The sequence below is a fragment of the Brugia malayi genome (assembly GCF_000002995.4).
Source record: "Brugia malayi strain FR3 genome assembly, contig: Bm_v4_ChrX_scaffold_001, whole genome shotgun sequence".
Taxonomy (NCBI): domain Eukaryota; kingdom Metazoa; phylum Nematoda; class Chromadorea; order Rhabditida; family Onchocercidae; genus Brugia; species Brugia malayi.
In genome coordinates this window covers 14,620,982-14,640,451 of record NW_025062479.1, presented here as the reverse complement: position 1 = coordinate 14,640,451, position 19,470 = coordinate 14,620,982, and the positions used below count along the sequence as shown (strand labels likewise).

General features: G+C 28.1%; 1 protein-coding gene across 3 annotated transcripts; it reads left to right on the top strand.

The window, feature by feature from the left end:
• Positions 1 to 1,751: 1,751 nt before the first annotated feature.
• Bma-gpcp-2.1 (putative 90.8 kDa protein T05H10.7 in chromosome II, putative) lies at positions 1,752 to 18,467 on the top strand (the record flags this gene model as incomplete). Of its 3 annotated transcripts, XM_043074871.1 has the most annotated exons (17): positions 1,752 to 1,812; positions 8,042 to 8,213; positions 8,920 to 9,046; positions 9,150 to 9,264; positions 9,553 to 9,710; positions 10,859 to 10,945; positions 13,489 to 13,602; positions 14,463 to 14,619; positions 14,708 to 14,840; positions 15,054 to 15,153; positions 15,456 to 15,605; positions 15,812 to 15,982; positions 16,279 to 16,409; positions 16,853 to 16,988; positions 17,234 to 17,397; positions 17,573 to 17,800; positions 18,365 to 18,467. In XM_043074871.1, 17 exons carry the CDS (start codon positions 1,752 to 1,754, stop codon positions 18,465 to 18,467), a joined length of 2,307 nt encoding a protein of 768 aa, XP_042930805.1. The 3 variants fall into 3 exon arrangements, with proteins under 3 accessions (XP_042930805.1, XP_042930806.1, XP_042930807.1); XM_043074872.1 differs by lacking the exon at positions 1,752 to 1,812 and having other exon boundaries at positions 8,062 to 8,213; XM_043074873.1 differs by lacking the exons at positions 1,752 to 1,812; positions 8,042 to 8,213; positions 8,920 to 9,046; ... (1 more) ...; positions 9,553 to 9,710; positions 10,859 to 10,945 and having other exon boundaries at positions 13,462 to 13,602.
• Positions 18,468 to 19,470: the final 1,003 nt, after the last annotated feature.

Here is a 19,470-nt window from a genome sequence, read left to right as displayed (position 1 = left end):
TTTAGTGTTGATTATCATAAATTTGTTGTCGTACTTAATTGAAAAAGTTGTTGAATTTAGTGGAATTTGTATCTATCCTGTCTTTATCACATGTCAATCATTGTGATAATTTATGGAATGCGATGCACAAATAAGTTTCATCTTTATTATTACTACTATTTTTTTTTTTTTTTTTTGTTAAATGGGATGAAATTTGAAATGTGGAGACAAGGACCTCAACGAATGAATTAATTTTTAATATATTAAATGGAATTGTTAAAAGTCGGAGGAATTGTGTCACTTAATGTTATATCGATCAATCATAGTGATTGTAAATGCAAATGTGACATAATGATATTAATGATTTCTTATTGATTAAATAGGTTAATATTAATTTAAAATTGATTAATGAAATTTTAGTCATTTTGATTGATAAATATGAGTGTTGATCAAATCCTTTTTTCATTAAAGTGATTTCAATTTAAGGATAATTTATTTCTTCATTTAAAGAATTATTAATCAAGTGCTATTGACAATCCTAGAGCGCCTTTCTATTAAGTTCACCTTTCTGAACATTTATGATGCTTTCAAGTAATGTATAAACAAAAAAGATTGTTTTTATTGAATGGAAAATCGAGAAGCAACAACTTCTGAGTAATATCAATCATCGTAAGACTTTATGTTGTGGTTTTTCTTTTCTTTTCCTTTTTTTTTGCTTCAACTAAACAAAATATTTAAAAAAGCAAATAATATTATTATCATTTCATTCACACCACGCATAATTTTTGGTCGAAATATTTAAGATAAATTAGCAATACTGAATTTTTAAAAATTCTGAAATTGTTAATATTTTGATTTTTGTTGCCATTATAATTTATCGATTTGCCCACGTTATGTGATAATTTTATATTTCATTGCTATTTTATTATTTTCCAACAAATTTAGTCTAAATTTTAAAATTAAAAAGTTATTGGTAATTAATGATGAAAATTATTGAATTCTTCTTTTCAAATAATAGTTCTAATGGTTAAAAACAGTTTTAAAAAAAGAAGATGTACTTCAAACATTTTTGATAAATGATTACAATGATGTTAGAATAATATAATCAAACCACACGCAAATACACATATATATATATATATACATATGCGGTATTTTCATTACATAAAAAGTAAAAGAAAAAAAAATTTCGATTTGTTTCAGTTTTCATTCTTCATTTTACCATGATGTCTTATCAAATATTCTTATCAGTAGAAAAAAATTTTTTATTAGTGAAACAAAAAAAAAGACAATGTTCATTCCAAACTTTTTATACAAATCAATTATATATCATACAAATCAAATGATTTAATGCTAATATTAGAAACGCTATTTCAAAAATTTCCCTATTCAGTATTTTCAATTTTTTCTTCTGTTTCATTGTTATTTCGTTGTAATTAAATTTTTCTGTTTCAAAAAAAAATTTTCTTTTCGACAAATATTATTGTTAAATAGCACATACAAATGATTTTAACATTTAGTAGTGATAGACGAGGTGTATGTATTAATTAATTAACTCATTATTCATGTACATTTATTCTAAAATTTATTGAAAAACTATTTAATAAGATTAAATTCATTGATTTCACAAATAATTAATGGTTTTGCTTTCGTTTTTTTTCTTTTCAGGAATTCTTAAAATTTGCAATCATTCGCAGTATCTCACAGTGATTGCTATCATTTAATCGTTTTCCCATTGGAAAAAAGAAAATATCACTGCCAACAGTAACAGTATGATTCATTGCAATACAAACTTCAGATTTCTTGTAAATTTGATGAAAAAAGCTACTAAAAGTAATAAATTTTTTTTTTTATTACATTAATAATTAATGATAAATCAATTCAATTGTTAGCATTGATAATGTTATCGATTTGAAAAATAAATACTGATAAATAGATAAATTAAGAGAATTGATGCACAATTATCATACTGCAAGGCTTAAAATTTCAGTGATATTATTTTAATGATGAATTAGAGAGTTATATTTTGTGATAAAAAGAATAAAATAAAAATAATTAGATAGAATAAAATAAATGATTGAGATAGGTTAGGAAAATATGCAGAAAAATATAATATATTGAATGAGACTACAAATGACTGATATTTGTTACTAATAAATATTACGTCTAAAATCCTTTATGTAATATCATTTAACAAATAAATAAATCATTTTATCATTCTCCAAATGATTTATTGTTTATTTGTCCTATTTAATTAAATATCATTGGTAAGTGCTTAATTTTTTGCCACAATTTTTTCTTTTTGTTTTTTTTTTTTTTTGTTTTGTTTTTTGTTTTTGCTGGTCATATAAAAATCCCATTGGAAGGAAAACATATTTGTAAAAATTTAAAATTAAAAATACTAACCACGAAAAATTGCGGAAGAATGAAAAATATATATTAAAATTTTCATGTGTATATTAAAAAAAAAGAAAAAAATGTATTAAAAGGAAATGGATATATATATAAATATATTTAAAAAAAATTTCAATAGATATTAAGCTTAATATATATTAAGATTTTTTAACACTAAAATTCAATTTAAAAAATTTTGAAATATTATAATTAATGATTATTTTTATGACTATTTTTTAAATTCTAAATTTATCATAAATACAAAATAAATGTAAATATGTTCTAATCGATATTTTACTGCTTATTTTAAAATATTTTGTAGTACACACGTAATTAAATCATATGTCAAATACAAAAATAATTTTTTCAATTCTTTTAAAAACAACAAAAGAAGCAAAACAAAACAAAAAATAAAATAAAAAAAAATTAAGCAAAACAAAAGAAAGTGAGTGGTTTTCCCGTTTCAAGAAAAAAAATACATTTTCCGTTAATCATATATCAAATTAGTGATATCTTTCTTCTTATTTTGAACAGTTGATCATTTCAAACACTATGTGATTTATGAATTGCAGTGGAATCAATTTCATCCATTGTTTAAAATTTTTTAAATTTGTCATGATTATTTTTCTTTTTTACGACGATCATTATCATTATTTAGTTATATAGCTTTTGAACAATGAAATGAAATCTTTCACCAAACGAGGAAAGAAAACGGAATAATTTTTTGAAATTTAAAAAGTTTTTCGAATTTCAAATGTTTGCTAGATTTCCATGCTTAAACTTTTCAATTTAAAGAGTAAGAATTTGCTATTATACCTCTCTTCTTTTTTTTGATCTCTTTTTTTCTTAAAGGTTAAAAAAAAAATTTTTTTTTCAGTTATGAACTTTTTACTTAAATCTTTTCTTTTTCAAAAATAAAAAAGAGATTTTGAAAAATTCATTAATGTTATTGTTATTATCGCTATTTTGATATAACTTACTGCTTTAAAAGATATATAAATGGTATTGTATTGCAATCCAATTTAAGATGTTCAATAATTCAATAATCTAAATTCAATATTTTAAAAAGAGAAGAAATTTAATTTAATTTAAGGAATTTGTTAACCATTATATATGTATGTATATAAAATGAAAAAAGAATGGGATAATAGAAGGGAAAATTATAAATTGAATTTAGAAAATTCTAATTGAAATAATATTCTTGTTAATGTATTAAAGATTTTTATGCAGTAATCAATTAATTAATACATTTTAGTTTTAATTTATTAGCATTAAAGACATCATAAATTTATCAGTTTGTTTATAAAAATTTAACAGAAGTGTCTGATCGATTTATATGGTAATTGAAAGAAGCGCAAAATTTATTTCCTAGAAAGCTAAAAGCTGTATGTAATATGTATGTTTCTTTAAAGTAGATTAAGCAAGAAGAAGTTAAATACGATTTTATGAATGAAAAAAATTTTTGCTCATTTTTTTTTTTCTCATCCACTATCATTTATTGATCAAACAAAAAAAAGAAAATTTCTCATTTTTTTCTTATTTACACCCTAACTTCTTTTTCTATTTTTCTTCTATCATTTCTCGTTTTATTTTATTTTAATTTTTTTTCTATTGTTTTGATTTCTTGTTTACGACGAAAGGAGAAAAAAAGAAACGAATATTTTTTTTTCTGCGAGGAGGATTTTGCTGAATAATAATGTTATATAAAATTAGAAATGGAAATTGGGATTAGAATTAAAGAAATGATAAAGATTGAAATCGATATTGAGAGAGAACTGAGATAAATGAACAATTCTGTTGTTAGACTAGTGAAGTAGAAAAGATTAGAATTTCATTTTATTGAAATGATAAGAGTAAAAGAAATTTGATTTACCATTGTTTAAAATGTTTATTTCCCTTTGCGGGGTTTCTTTCTTATAGACACACAGTCATATATAAACCACACACACACACATACACACACACGCACACATACATACATACACATATATATTTGTAGCCACTATTGCTGTTATCGCTATTATCATTATTACCATTTCTACTGGATCATTATCATTCCGTCATATCATCGTATCATACCAGTAGCCTATCATTTCATTCAGAATTGTCCCATTTTCATTTCAGTACGACAAAAGAATCTAATACTACATTGTGTATTTTACTTAGCATTTTTTGTTTAAATGTTTGATTCTTATATTGGGTAAAAAAGCATTGCGTCAGTGATATTTCAATAATTTCAACTCAAAAAAAAAATTATTTTTAAAATTTAATTAAAAGCTTTTTCTATTTTTTTTAAAACTTTATTCCATCGAAATAATAATAAGTCGCAAATAGCATTTAAATACTGTGTGGATAAAATATAGGTTAGAAAATTTAGATAAAGTAAAGATAAATCGAAAGAATAGTTGACATGGAGGGGGAAGAAGGAGAAAAAAAAGTAAAAATTGAAGTAATTGATAATTTCAGTAAATTTAAAATTTTTATTGAAATTTAGAAAATCATTTTGCAATATGTGAAGCAAAACGTGATAAATTTTTCTGATATCATTACATCATTGAGAGATCATAGATCGTTTACGTTCCATTTTTATCAATTTCATTTGATTGGTGTGAAAAGGGAATGGATGAAGGTCAAGGTCAACTTGTTGTAACAAAAGTCAAAATAAATATTCATGGCTCAGCGCTTAAGTAAACTTGAAAAGTTTTAAAATAAAATTTAAAATGAAACTAGTGAGATGAATTTTTCCAAAAATTGTCATTGTTGTTGTAAAAAATGATTATTACTGTTTATCTCTCCTTACTATTAATAATGATTTTCTTATCCTGTATAATATTTTTTAACATTTATTTTGAAAAAAAAACTTTGCGAAATTTTAATGTAAGAACAGATGTGTGCTATTTTCCACTAAAATAGAAAAAGAAAAAAAGAAAGAGATTGATATATAAATATATTTATTAATTAATCATTAACAATAAAGTATTTCTCTTTTATAGCAATTATAAACATATAATTAATCATCGTTTTTTTCACCTTTTCATAAACAACTTTTGATCGAATTATAAATTTGTATTTTTAAATCTTAAAATTATTCTTTTTATTTTGCAAAAATAAAAAAAAAAATATTTTATGGGCATTCATCATTAAAATAATAATTTTTTTACAACATTTTATTGAATTATTTAGCTATTGAGTGGGTTGTCTATCTACATGGTATATGTCAATTTCTTCATATCAAAAAAAAAAAAACTTATTTTACTATATTCAAGACAATATTAAAGGTAAGAAGAAAGAAAAAGACCGAGGGAGAGAAAGAGCATTTTATGGATATAAATGAAAGATAAATGTTCTTTAATCTCAAATTGTTAGTCTTAGATCACTCAGATTAATGTTTTGAAAAATTGTTAATTATAAAATTTGAATTTATTATTTGCATTTCTATTTTCTTTTATTTTCTAAAAAATATCATGAAAATTTCCATTTATTATCATATATTTTAGTGCAAGGAAGGATTATTTTATCATTTTAATCTTTGATATTGAAAAATAAAATTTCCATAAAGCTCAAATATTTTCCACTTTTCTTATGAATTCTCATTGTCATTTGTTTACATAAAATATTTTGAAACTTTAAAAGAGGAAATCATGAAAGGATCAAATTGAAATTGTATGATAAGCAATGATCTGTATGGTCTTTCTTTTCTTCTTTAGTGATGGAAGGATTATTTTATCATATTACAAATCTTTTTTATCTTTTATCAATCTTCCTTTTTTTTAAAAAAAAAAATAGCAATAGAATATAATTATAAGTCAACTTATACTTATTTAAATTACTGCAGTATTTGCGAACAATCTTTATAGAAGTTTTTTCCCCGTTTATTTTTTGTAATAATTTAAAATAGTAAGCACTTGAAATTGAAATTCCAATTGAATTCGATCATTTTTCTAGTCCTAAATCTTCTAAAAAAAAGCAAATAAAACTCAAAAAAAAATCTTCCTAATTTATTACAATTTATTTGGACATAAATCACTGTTATTCTTATTTTTTGATTAAATTTCTTTTTTAAAATCTTCCTTTCTCTCTTTCTCTCTCTCTCTCTCTCTCTCTCTCTCTCTCTCTCTCTCTCGATCTTCCATTTTTTCATATTAACATACTATTATTACAAAGAAAAACAATTGCAAGTGCTTGAAATTGAAATAATAAGGAAATCTACATTAGTAAAATATTTATCAATGATTGATAAGAATTTGAAAATAGCACCTATCAATTGAAATCTAATACCAATCATGATTGATTACCATTACTTATCATTCAGTTATTTCCTTCTCTTCATTATGGAAATGTATTTGTCAGTATAAATCCACTGATATCATGTATATAATAATAATAATTTGTTCAATATTTTCTTCGGCTTTATTTTATTTTGTTTTTTGTTTGATTTCCTTCTCTTCTAAACTTTTCATTCTCTCTCTCTTTTTTCGAAAAAAAAGAAATGAACCATTAAATGGACTTTCTCCTTTCTTTTATATCAAGCAATTTGAATGTCCTGTATTAAACATACTGCTATAGCTAGCTATTATCAAAGTTATCATCTAAAATGCAACTTCCTATCCCATCGATTTAACCTGACCATTGCTTTTACTCTACCTATTGGCGCAAATTGGACATCCTCGCGCGCTATGCTTCTTTTTCTCCTTCTTCTCCTCGTCCTCTTCCTCACTTGCTGCTACTCTCATCTCATTCTGCTCGTCAACATTTAGTCCAATCGATCACGTGTCCTTCACGTTCCACAATTCATATATATGTATATATATATACATACACATACACACACACACATACATAGACAGACAGACGAACAGACACACACACACACATATATATATATATATATATATATACATTATTAGGAGATTGATGCGAAGAAGTTGCAAATTTCTTCTCGCTACTATTCTCAAATAGTATTTATGCTATCAATGGGGAGTGATATCTTTAGGTGTTAATATGATTGTTGAGAAAGAAGTTCAGATGAGTAGACGTAAGTGAACGTACGAATAGGTAGTTGTATGTAAACGTATGAATGGAGAGACGTATATAAAGGTATGAATAAATAGGTAGACATATATGAAAGTATGAAAACGTATGTGGACTTATGGATACATAGATGTATATGAAAGTATGAATAAATAAACGTATGTAAACATATGAATAGATAGCCGTATACGTATTTATAATTGTTTTAGATATTGCATTTAAAGAAATTAAACCTAAAAATGAAATTTCATTTATCTTTGCCATTTTTATTTCTGAAAAAAAATAATAAGACTTTAAGAGGAAAATATTGTCAAATGTCATTAGCTTTTAATATCGGAAAAGATTTTATTCGAAAAAAAAAGAAAAAATTATGTAGAAAATACCAATTAAATAGATGATAGAAAGGGAGAAAAAAAAAGAATATTGTAATAGTTAAAAAAAGGAAAGTTGAAACTTATCAAGAGTTACCAATAAAGACTTTACTAATATGATTTTTTTTTAAACTTTCGTTTATAATTATGAAATGAATTGAGTGGCTGATGATTTAATTTAGGGTTCTTTTTGAAAATTATATTATGAAATTTATAATGAATGTTTCTGCAGTTTTGCGAAATTCATTTTCTTCTTCAAATTTCAGGTCAAGCACTTACTGCCCAAATGTCAGTTGCACCACGCACAGTGCTTCATTTTTTGGTGGAAGTTGAAGCAGTACGACCGTGGGAGTATGTATTTGTTACAGGTTCATTGCCAGTTTTAGGTGGTTGGATACCATCTAATGCGTTCGTTTTATTTCCGGATCCGGACTCTGCGTAAGTTATTTTCCTCCATTTATTATTACTGTTTCGATTACTATTATTGTTTGATTTTATTATAAACGTTCAGAAATTTCTAATGAGAAAAAATCATTTGAACAATCGAGGAATTTTTAGTTTGTTCTCCACACCTTTAAGTTTTTTTCTTCTTTAGATAGAATCTGCTAATCTGGAGGAACTGAAGTATAATTTTTACTTTTTTTTTTTCTCTTTCTTGAGGTTAAAACATTGCATTAAAGATCTATGAGTTATCTTGAAATCATAACAGTTAAATGGAACTCATTTATGTTCAAAATTATGCTTTTTTTTGAAGGCAAGATGTTTTTCAAACAGTAATATCTAAAAGAAGTAAAAGATAAAAGCTTCTAATTGCATCAGAGTCAAATTTTTGGATGATTTCTATCATGTCAAGCCAATTCCTTTCATCATGAAAGTTGTAAATTTAGAAGTTTTAATTTCAAAAACAATTAAGTAAAAGATAGAAAAGGTGGCCTATTCTGATTTTAATGATTGCGAAAAATATTCATATGATACAACTTTACTGCGCACGAAACTAAAATGCTTGATATTATGATGGCTACTGCATTGGACCGGTTTCAGTGTGAGTATTGTTTGATTTAAAGTATGGTATAGAAAAAATAGTAATAAATATCGTTTTGAATAAAAAAAAATCAATATTCTGATATATAAATATATTTTTCAGTAGGCAACGTTGGGAAGGTGAAGTAGAAATTGGATTAGATCCAGTAAAATTCCGTTATTTCATTGGATATTATTTGCACAGTGGTAAAAAAGAAGAGAAAAATGCAAGTTTTTTTTTTTTTTTTTTTGTCACGTGAACCCAGAGCAAAAAATAAAGCAAAAAATGCTCTTAATGAATGTTGGATTTTTTTAGAAATATCTGAGTAAGTGCAAAAAAAAAAAATTTTTCAGGAATTGGTCGTTAGTAAATGGGAATCATTTCTAAGTCCCAGATCCGTCCTACCAACTGTTGAATCAGTCTCAGGTGTATGCCATTTACATGTCACCGACAAATTTGGCTGGAGTTGTAAGATTTCTGTTGCTTTATTTTTCTTTAATTAGCATTTGTTCCGTTACAAATTCACCATGCCATGAATGTATTTATAACATATTTGGGGAATTGTTCAACTAAGAAATAAGGTAATGGTTCCGTTTATTTGGGTGAGTGAAGCTATCGTTGAAAACAGTGTATTTGTTGTTTATTAGGAAATGTTCTTACTTGAACGTTTCTAAGGCTATCTTTGGAATATAATGAAGCGGAAAATAATTTCTTTCAGCATTTTGTCTCATTTTGAGAACAATTTTATTGTTTCAGCCGGCAAGAACCTTGTAAGTGAAGCTTCACTTATGGGAAAGAGTCAGAATGAGATTTTGCTTCGCTTTCACGGAAGTCCATTCAAATTCTGCAAGAAACGTTATGCGGAACGTTCTTATTGCATTAAAGTGACACCGTTTGATTTAAGACATAGAGAGGTAACTTTTGTTTTGTTACTCTTTAATTTTCGATATGCTTTTTCTGATTCTTTAGGAATTTTTGGCTATGTTCTGTCATATCTTTACTGTTGGGCACAGCATTCCACGGGCTAAAAGTTATGGAAAATTTAAATATATATTTGTATACTGATATATCCTTATCTATTGAATTTTTTCTTTTTTTTTACTGGATAAAAAGGTTCCATTGTCATAGAAAATATCACATCGATATACTGATTTAACGAGTAACTTTTAGATGTTCACTTATGAATTAAAAGGACGTATTGCTTGGCAAGCATGGTCATGCGTTGTAGGCTTTTTTGAAATTATTGTTAATGTTGTCTTGTGATGTAGAATTAATCTTTTGTGATTTACTTTGTTTTAAAAGCTTTAATAGATTTTATATTATCGTTTTCTCCTACGATTTCCATCCTAGGTAGGTCATCTATATCGGTGTCAAAGTAGCTAAATAATACTGATATAAATGAGACATGTGTGTTGCAAGCTTTCATCGGTGAAAATTGACCATACATCGTTAAGGACCAATTAAGTAACGGAATTACGAAATTAGTTTCATATTTAAACTCATAATACGATTGCATCAAACATATAGCTTCAACATTGATCATTTTAGTGGTTGTATTTTCTCAGTTCACACTGTTTATCACTATTTTAGATCAAAATTTCTAAATAATCTTCAGTATCCTTATTTTTGTTACAATCTGCTAGGTTTACTACTAGGACAACCTTATCATTATTTCAAGCCGTCTCCGGAAGTAATTCATAAAATGGTGATTTTCAAACAAAAATTACTTAGTTCTCCTGCAGAAGTCTTTAATGGAATCTGGCACTTCTACAATATACATCTGTCATATTAGGAATAAGTACCTTAAGTATACTTTTTCTGTTATTAGTGTGAGTGAAAAAGAAACAACTTCAGGCTAATCGATTTGAGGTGAACTTATTAGAATATTAATTGAAACCCCTTTCAATTTGGTTGCAAGCTTTCATGATTCAAGATTTTTAACCTTGCAATTTCAACACTCTTCGTATATAAAGTAGTGCATCGATGTATGAATTTTTTTTTGTTTTTCCATTATCAGTCAACTTAGATAATAAAAGGCAAATTTTCTTTTCTTTTTTTGCAGGCTGGCAGTGTAGATGATGATGATAATGAAGAGAATCAGGATGTTATGCAACCGATACTACCATCATATTCAGTGGCACATATTGCTGTAAGATTTTATATTTCTATCACATTTTTAAAATTATTCTTTTATCATTTGTGTACATCTGCATTGTACATTTTCTAATAAATACATCATTAGGCATCAAATGAATAAAAGACTGGTAGTGTAGGTAACTGATATTTTTGCTGGACAGTTGATGAGTTCTTTAAGGATTCTTTACCAAAATATTAAAGAATAGTACATTTTAATATTTATTTAAACTACTACGCATTTGCGCCACATACGCTTACCTACATTTCATGTGATTGATGTCTTATAGTTAGGAAGTGGAACGATTCGTTTTTAAAGTTTATGTGAAGTCTATCATGTTACGTTCATTGTTTTACAATTAAATATATTGCGTAGCAATGGCTAATAATTTCCAAAAAAAGCTGGAGTTACTATATACTAATCAAGTTTATGATACCAAATACCTAATGGGATCAACTGAACGAAATATTCTAGTACTGAGTGCTAATTTTTTTTTTCAGGAAGGCATCCGTATGTTTCCATTCAGTTGCATCGGTAGATGCACTGCACTGAATCTCATTGAAAATTAATATTTTCACTTGATTGTTAGATCGACGCAATTGTTAGCAATAATAGGAAGTGGCGCAAATGTGCTGTAGTATTTACTAGATGCTATAGAAAGTCTAAATCTAAATCTTTATATTTTCAAAAAAGAGTAACACACCAAAAGCTATGCCAATTTTCACTAGTAAATGAATAGCCATTACAAAAAGAAAAAAAATACAATTGGATTATTTTTTTATGTAAAAAAGAAAGAAGACATTTTTGCAGAGATTTGTAGTGAAATATGCGATTGAAAATGCGAATTGATGGATCTAAGGATTTTATTTTACATAATAATAGGTTTAGCGTGCTGTATTCTTTTAGACTTTTTCCTATTCCGGTCAGATGCTTTTTGTTTAGCAACCAGTTTAAGAAGTCTTTGATCTTTAAATTAGTAAATCCTTATTTCCTACTAAAAGCTTCAACTTGATTTACACCTGATTTGGTTGGTAAACAAGAAATTTCCATAAATTTTGTACAGTAACTCTCTGGTGCAAATATTTTGTCAGGAATGGAGAGATTAATTTCCTTCAAAGAGCGAATTTGGTGATTAGTCTGACTGCAAATGATTTGCCGAATTTTTTACCGATTAAAATCTTTCCTGGCCATCGAAGCCAAATCTTATCTTATTTGGCAAAATCTGGATTAAAATAACATCGAAAACTCAAAAAGTTGTTGGCTTTTGGTGGGATTCACGAATGCCGTGCTATAGTTGAAAATAAGAACTCAATTTTCCGAGATGTAAAACTAAGAAATTACGTTTTCTTTCAGATTCAGATATCTTTTGTTTTGTTTTTGCTTTGAGATCAGGTTCCAGCGAAATGCAAGTTTCTAGCACTCATTAACTAGTGTTAGCTCAGTTAATAAGTTTGGTGTTTTTGGTTTCATTAATAACTGATTTCAAAGAAGTGGAGAAAGAGAGAGAGAGAGAGAGAGAGTGGCGTATCAGTTCGGAAGGCTTATCCACCAGTTTTTTCGAAGATTATTGCTCTTTGGAAATGGCTTTTGTATATCTAAATTGATTTTTGACGAAGAATTTGGTTCTATAAGTTTTCTAAAAACTTTCATTTTCAGTTAATTTTCACGAATGAGGAAATTTTACAAAAGTGAATAGTTGTTATTCTGCTTTAACTATTTGCTTTTAAAAATTTCTGGAGAAAAGTGATCGTTTGAATTTAAGTCCTTTACGATGGTTGCGCCACTCCGTTAAAGCATAATATAATTGTTGAACATGGCATTTCTTGTAGTTTAGATTGAAACGAAGAAGGGCTGTTTACTGAAGCAGTGATGGGTCTACAATCGCAATAAAAAAAAGAGACAAACATAACCAAAATCAATTAAAAAAAAAAAAAAAAAAAAAAATTATGCCGATAATTTTTGCAAAAATTTTATTTTTTCTTTAAATATTAATAGAAATGATTGATTTGATTCTCCATCACTGCTTTTTAAAAAATATATTTCTGATGTATCTTTATTTTTTGTCTGTTTTTACTCTGTGATAGTTTTCCGTTACCAGATGTAGAATTCATAGTGGAGGTCACTCTTTCAGATTTTGCCGTAATGTGCTTGCTGCAGCATTGATGGATGGTATGGAAAAATTCAGTTATAATACACTGTGATGGGTTGTATCATTTCCATCCATATATGGTCGTATGATGATGATGATGATGATGATGATGATAATGATGATAATGATAATGATGATGAGGAGAGGAATACTGTGAGAATCGAGAAAGGAATGAAATCGTAGCGATATGGAATGTTGTCTGCACAGCAGCACATAAACATACCTCGTTTTCATCATAAGCTTTGTTATTGAAGCTTACAGATGATGATGATATTGAAGAAGCTGAAACCTGAAAGTGATACCATCAACTACTATCACTACATCTATCATTTGTCATCAGCAATGAATTGAAGCACAACTACCAAATGTTTGTTGTTGTGCGATGCAATCCCGCAATTTTAATTTTCAGATTTTATCATCAGATGATCCACACTACCGCGAACAATCGCCATCCGGTGATCGCTTTAAAGTGGACAGCGATTATTTTGTTTTCCGGACGCGATCGGTGGCGGTGGAGTTTCTTGTTAGCATCAAGTTTTTTTTTTCCAAAAAAAAATGTTTTTCTTGAAATGGCATACATTTCAAGGATTTTCTATTTGAAAAGCCAAAAAATAAATATCTAACAGTTATGGCTAAAGTTTTTTCAGTAATCCGCGAGCAAAATTTTGGTAATCCCGCAAGCAAGTTTTTTGAGATCTGTAAGAGAAGATTCATATTGGGAGTATGGGTGGGTGACAAAGGATAGACGACACTTAGTTAAAGATAACTTGAATGCTTCCACAAAACTTTAAAATCTTAATGGAAAAACTTAGTATTATGGTTGCAATTTCGAATTGAGAGTGGTAAGGATGGTCATCTAGAGTTATTTGTTCTGAAAGTTAAAAAATGAAGCCCGAAAAATTTTTGTTAGAGTTTATCTACTGTTCTTTGTGTGAGAGGGAGTTTGAATATTGAGGGACATTAAAGGAGGGTACCGACTAAATTTTCAGTCCCTCAGCCCATTAAAGAAAGGTCGCACTTAACCCTGATTAAAGATGAAGACAGCAATTTCAATTAAGAGTGGTCCATTAGATAATTAATTGGCCTCTGGAATTTTGCTTCTGCTTTATTTCACATGTTCGCATGTTGAAATTGATATCGTTGAATCAAAAATTTAGAAATGAATTAAATAGATGTGGAAAACAACTGAAAATATCCTTTATAATGGAATATTGTATGATTTACCGGAGTCAATTTGATGTATTCAACATGTGAGACAGTTGAGACCGTCAATGCTGATGTTCACGAAAGCCGCCTCGCTATATTAACGCGAAAGCGGTTTTTGTCAATCATCTCGTTAAGCATATTGTTTTTAACGCTTTCGATTAGACGTAAACGTTTGAGGGTTTCCGGATAGAATTATTTACCTATGACGAACAAAATGGACCGTCTACCGACCGTTTTGCGATTGCATATGCACTGCCTTCATCATTCCACGGTACATTTGGCGTTGCTGGTGAACCACTTTTGGTAAATAATCGCCCAGTTGGACAAATTAATGGTAATGTTACATTTTGTCAATAAATCTTACATTTTGCGGTTTTTTTTTTTTATTAGTAAGATTATAATATTTAGTTATTTCTTTGCAGTGGAATATTTGTTCATTCGACCACTTTTAATATCATGTTGGACCCAGAAAATGGATGTCTCGTATGCCAAACACTGGAAAAAGCGGCAACCTCTTGAAGTTGGTCATAGGGGTATGGGTAATTCGTATACGAAGTATGTGGTTTCATTAATTAATTTATGGTTTATTTCTTTTCAAAAATTACACGATGTCACCGAAGTTTTATTGCTTTGATAGATTTCAGGAAAGTTACCATAAAGCTTTCCTGCAAAAAAAAGCATGCAACCCTTACAAAGGAGTAAGGAAGTAGGTAAATAATTATTACTCCTTCTTTTTTTAATTTCTGAATATGCATGTAATTTTTCCAGAATGAATGCAGGTCGTGAGAATACAATACATTCGCTCAATACCGCTGCAAAACGCGGTGCTGATTATGTTGAATTCGATGTTCAACTTTCAAAAGATAAAGTGCGTTTCGCGTATTTAGGAAGGGTATCATGATATTTAACAAACTTTTGTTATAAAATTCAGGAATTCACGTAAAAGTTTTGATAGTACAGAAAAGCTAAGTATTCAACTGGCATTTTTTGAAACATGGAATAGTGTTGGCTGGGAAATTTACAAATTTTTTCTCTTACTGAAGGGAGGATATTGCGTATCTTTTATAGGTTTTTATGGTTTGTAAGAGTCTAAAATTAAGCTACTGATTTGCAGTATGCAGTAGGATGGTGTTATATTAAAAAAAAAAAAAAAATTGGTCTATTTTATAGATTGCCGTTATATTTCATGATTTCCACGTTCTGGTCACTGTAGCAAAACGTCGGACTCCTCGTCTGGAAACCCAACCTCCTGAAGCTGCCAGTGATTATCATGAAATCGCTGTGAAAGATCTAAAATTGAAGCAGCTTCAGTTACTTCGTGTATGTCTACTGTTTACTTAATTTGACGGAATCTTTTTCTTGGAATCCACTAAGCATTTTTATGCCAAGTATTGATCTTTCCCTTTGATAATATGTCTCCCTGTGACTACTCAAGAGTGTGAAGACCACTTTCTTATCTTTAGTCACGTAATATATATTGGGATTCTCATAATTTGCATATTTTCAAAAATGGAAAAATTTTGTAGCTGGAACATTATAAAGCGCAGACTCAGACGAAGCAGAATTACACAAAAGTAAGTGCCGAAGCAGATGAACAAGATGAACGTCTGCCGTTTCCGACACTGGTAGATGCATTACGTCAAGTAGATTCATCTGTTGGTTTCAACATCGAAATAAAATATCCAATGATGCAAAAGGTTTCTTGTTTTATGAAACTTCTCAGTATGTCAGTTTTAGCAGTGTTGAATATTACTAAAGCAGCAGGAAGATTAACGAAAATTAATAAATATCCGAAAGGCTGAAGATTAGTAAATGTTGGATAATTGCTTCATCTAATTTTACATTTCAATGTTTATATTTGCTGAAATGGGAGCCACGAGACTTTGTTTTTGTATTAGCACTTATGAAATGTTGTTTTTACTTATGAAAAGCATAAAATTTGATAATAAAAGTAATAAACTTTCAATGTTTTTTTTTTTTTTTTTTTTTTCAGAATGGATTGCATGAATGTGAAAATTATTTCGAGCGCAATGATTACATTGACATCATTCTTAATGATGTGTTGGGAAGTGCTGGCGATCGTCGAATTGTGTTCTCTTCATTTGATCCTGACTGCTGTGCTCTGTAATTTTGCATTTTGATATTCTTTTATGATTATGTAAGGGTAAATATAAATTACACAGAATAACATTCTGTAAAAAAAATTTTTTTTCAATAAATAAATGATTATTGAAATTTTTGCTTTTGTGAAAGATGATTATGTGTTTATAGTAAGTTATTTATGAAAATAAAAGGAAACCGAAGTGTTTCTAAAAAAGAAAAATGCTAACTGAGACTTAACTCTTCGAATTATTTAAACTGAAGAGATTTTTGACGAGGCTAACCTTATCTACTTTCTGTAATATGCAATTTTCACTTTTTCCCCAATTTGTTCAATAAATTCATATCTTATGGAGTGATCAAATAATGTGGTGCACATTTGATCAAACTGCTTGTTACTTAAAGAAAATTATATTAATAATATCTTGTGGCGTTTTATGTCTTCTATAATCAAATACATATTGCAGATTAGCGGCAAAACAACATTTATATCCAGTATTATTTCTTTGCGTTGGTGTCACAACTCGTTATGAACCATTTGTTGATTTGCGTTCATCAACTTCTAATTCTGCTGTTAATTTTGCTGCTTGTATTGATATTCTGGTAAGTTTTATTGTTTACTCATTCTTAATGTTGAAAATCACATATTTAGATGCATTCCCGTATTCTTATCACATACGTTTAATTTTTAATTCGGTAATTCACTTTAGTTTTGTCTTTTTTAGTTTCAGTTTAACTTACGCCAATTACTATTACAAATAGTAAGTGCTTATGGAGATTTCAAAAAAAGGGATCATACCTTTGTGAAATACTACCTTTCGTTTAGTTCCATTATTGTAATTTTTTAGGGTGTAAATTTTCATACGGAAGACTTATTAAGAGATCCTTCGCCCATACAACGTGCTCGAAAACTTGGTTTAATATCGTTCGTTTGGGGTGATGATCTTGATAATAAAGAAAATATTGATTATTTCAAAAAAGTACTTCGCGTCGATGGCCTCATTTATGATAGGTGTGTTTTTGAAAATTATTAAGATAATTGAATGATAAATCATTATCTTTTCAAAGCACTTATAATGGTGTATTTAAAATGAATTGTACTAACTCTACACTAGCTTAATTATCCTTGATTTATATAATCTGTATTTAATTATGGTTCTTATATGAATTTTTTTTTTGTATTCTAGAATTGGCGAAATTGAGACACGTAGAAATGTTTTTCTAGTGGAACGTGAAGCAAAAACATCGTTATTTCGGCAGAGTAATTCGCCAACCACATCTCGTACCGTTTCACTTGACGAAGGACCACCGTCACCAAGTGCATCGGAAAATTCTCATTCCTCAGGATCTACTATTTCGTCGAACAATTCGTTTTATTTGAGTCATTTACAAGCTTCTTTTCCTGCCAGAAAAATGTACGTTTCCTTTTTTTTTTTTCTTCTTATATATACATATATATTTTCACTGAAGAATCGATCTAACTTCGAATTTTTTATACAAATCATTATCTGTGCGACCAGATACTTAATATAAAAAGGAGCGGTGTTGAAGGATGGTAGAGGATATTTTTTTACAATCTCAAAACCACCTAAAAAGATGCCTCCATTACCACTTGCCTAGCTGATGAGTAAATTAACTGAAATGATGAATCAGTGTGCACCTTAGTGCTCTTCTAGTGCATCGAAGATCAGTGATTTCTGGGTTGTACTTCTTCCATCACCGAAGTAATTGACGATTCTTGCATTTTTTTTAAAGTTACTTTTAACGTTAAAGATAGGTGGTTGAAAGAAGTTTATAATTTCTAATGAATGTGTCATGCGGTGCTATCTTTCACCTTTCCAAAGCTGACATTTTTTCATAGAAATTATGGATTAGAATGATATTTTCAGCGGGAAACTTGATTAAGTTTCAACATTTTCATAATAAAAAAAGAAACAACAGTACATCAGTGACTATAACTTTTTTTTTTCTCCTTTCAGGTCAATTGCATTAGAAGATGTACAAGTGAACAATAGCAATGGTTTACATGACAAAAATCTTTTTACATCAAATAATTGTCTGCACTCTGCTCCATTTTCTTAAAATTTAGTTATTACCTTTTATTCTCGACTGTTTTTTTTTTTTTTTTTTTTTTTTTTTTTTGCGCAGTTTCTCTTAAATATGTTGAAGCGCAAATGCTTCACCTAATTTTTCATTTCTTTTTTCTTTTTAATGAATAGACATGAGGTATGGGTTGGAATTTTAGTAAATTTTCTAAATACTGAGAAATTCACCATTAGTGTAAATTCATGAAATATGTTTTCTAACCTTTTCGTTTTGTTTTTCTTTCGTTTACATTTATATTGCATCGAACTTTTTATAATTAACGTTCAGAATTTCAAAAAAAAAAAAAAAAAACTTTTTCTCGAAGTTTTAATTAACTTTCTATTAAAATCAAATAGTACTAGCTCTGTTTTATAACTGTATTTTCGAACAATTGGATCGTTTTACGAACACTTGATAAGCACTAAGTGCTCGACAACTTATGATTGTTAATTGATGTTTGTGAGATTATCCCAAGTATTGTATTTCTGTAATGTTAAATTTAACACGCTCATTTAGTAATTGATTCTTTCACTGGACATTCTGAAATGTTATGTTCTGCATGTTGTATAACATTTGCAAAATGATATATGCTTAAATCATTCCGTGCATGGACATTGTTATGTTTGTTTCTTTACTTAGTTTTTGTCGAATATTTGTTGGTCAATTTTTAATGTCAGATATCGCTGAAGTTTCCTTTTTACTCGGAGATATTATTTAATTTTCTCACAGACGATCGCAAATCATTGATAAATAGTACAATACAATTTGACTTTAGATGACACTAAATATATCTATTTGCAAAGAAAGTATCATTATTAAATTTCGGTTTTGTAGTTCTTCAAGGTTTTTATTGAATCCTTTTTGGTTTTTTCTATTCTTTCTTGCTAAGTTTTGCATATTTTTTCCAACACCATATTAAAGCATCATTTCGTCATTCGAAGCGTCACTATGTTTGTGTACATAAATGTACATTTGTCACTAAACATTGAGAAGTTAAGTT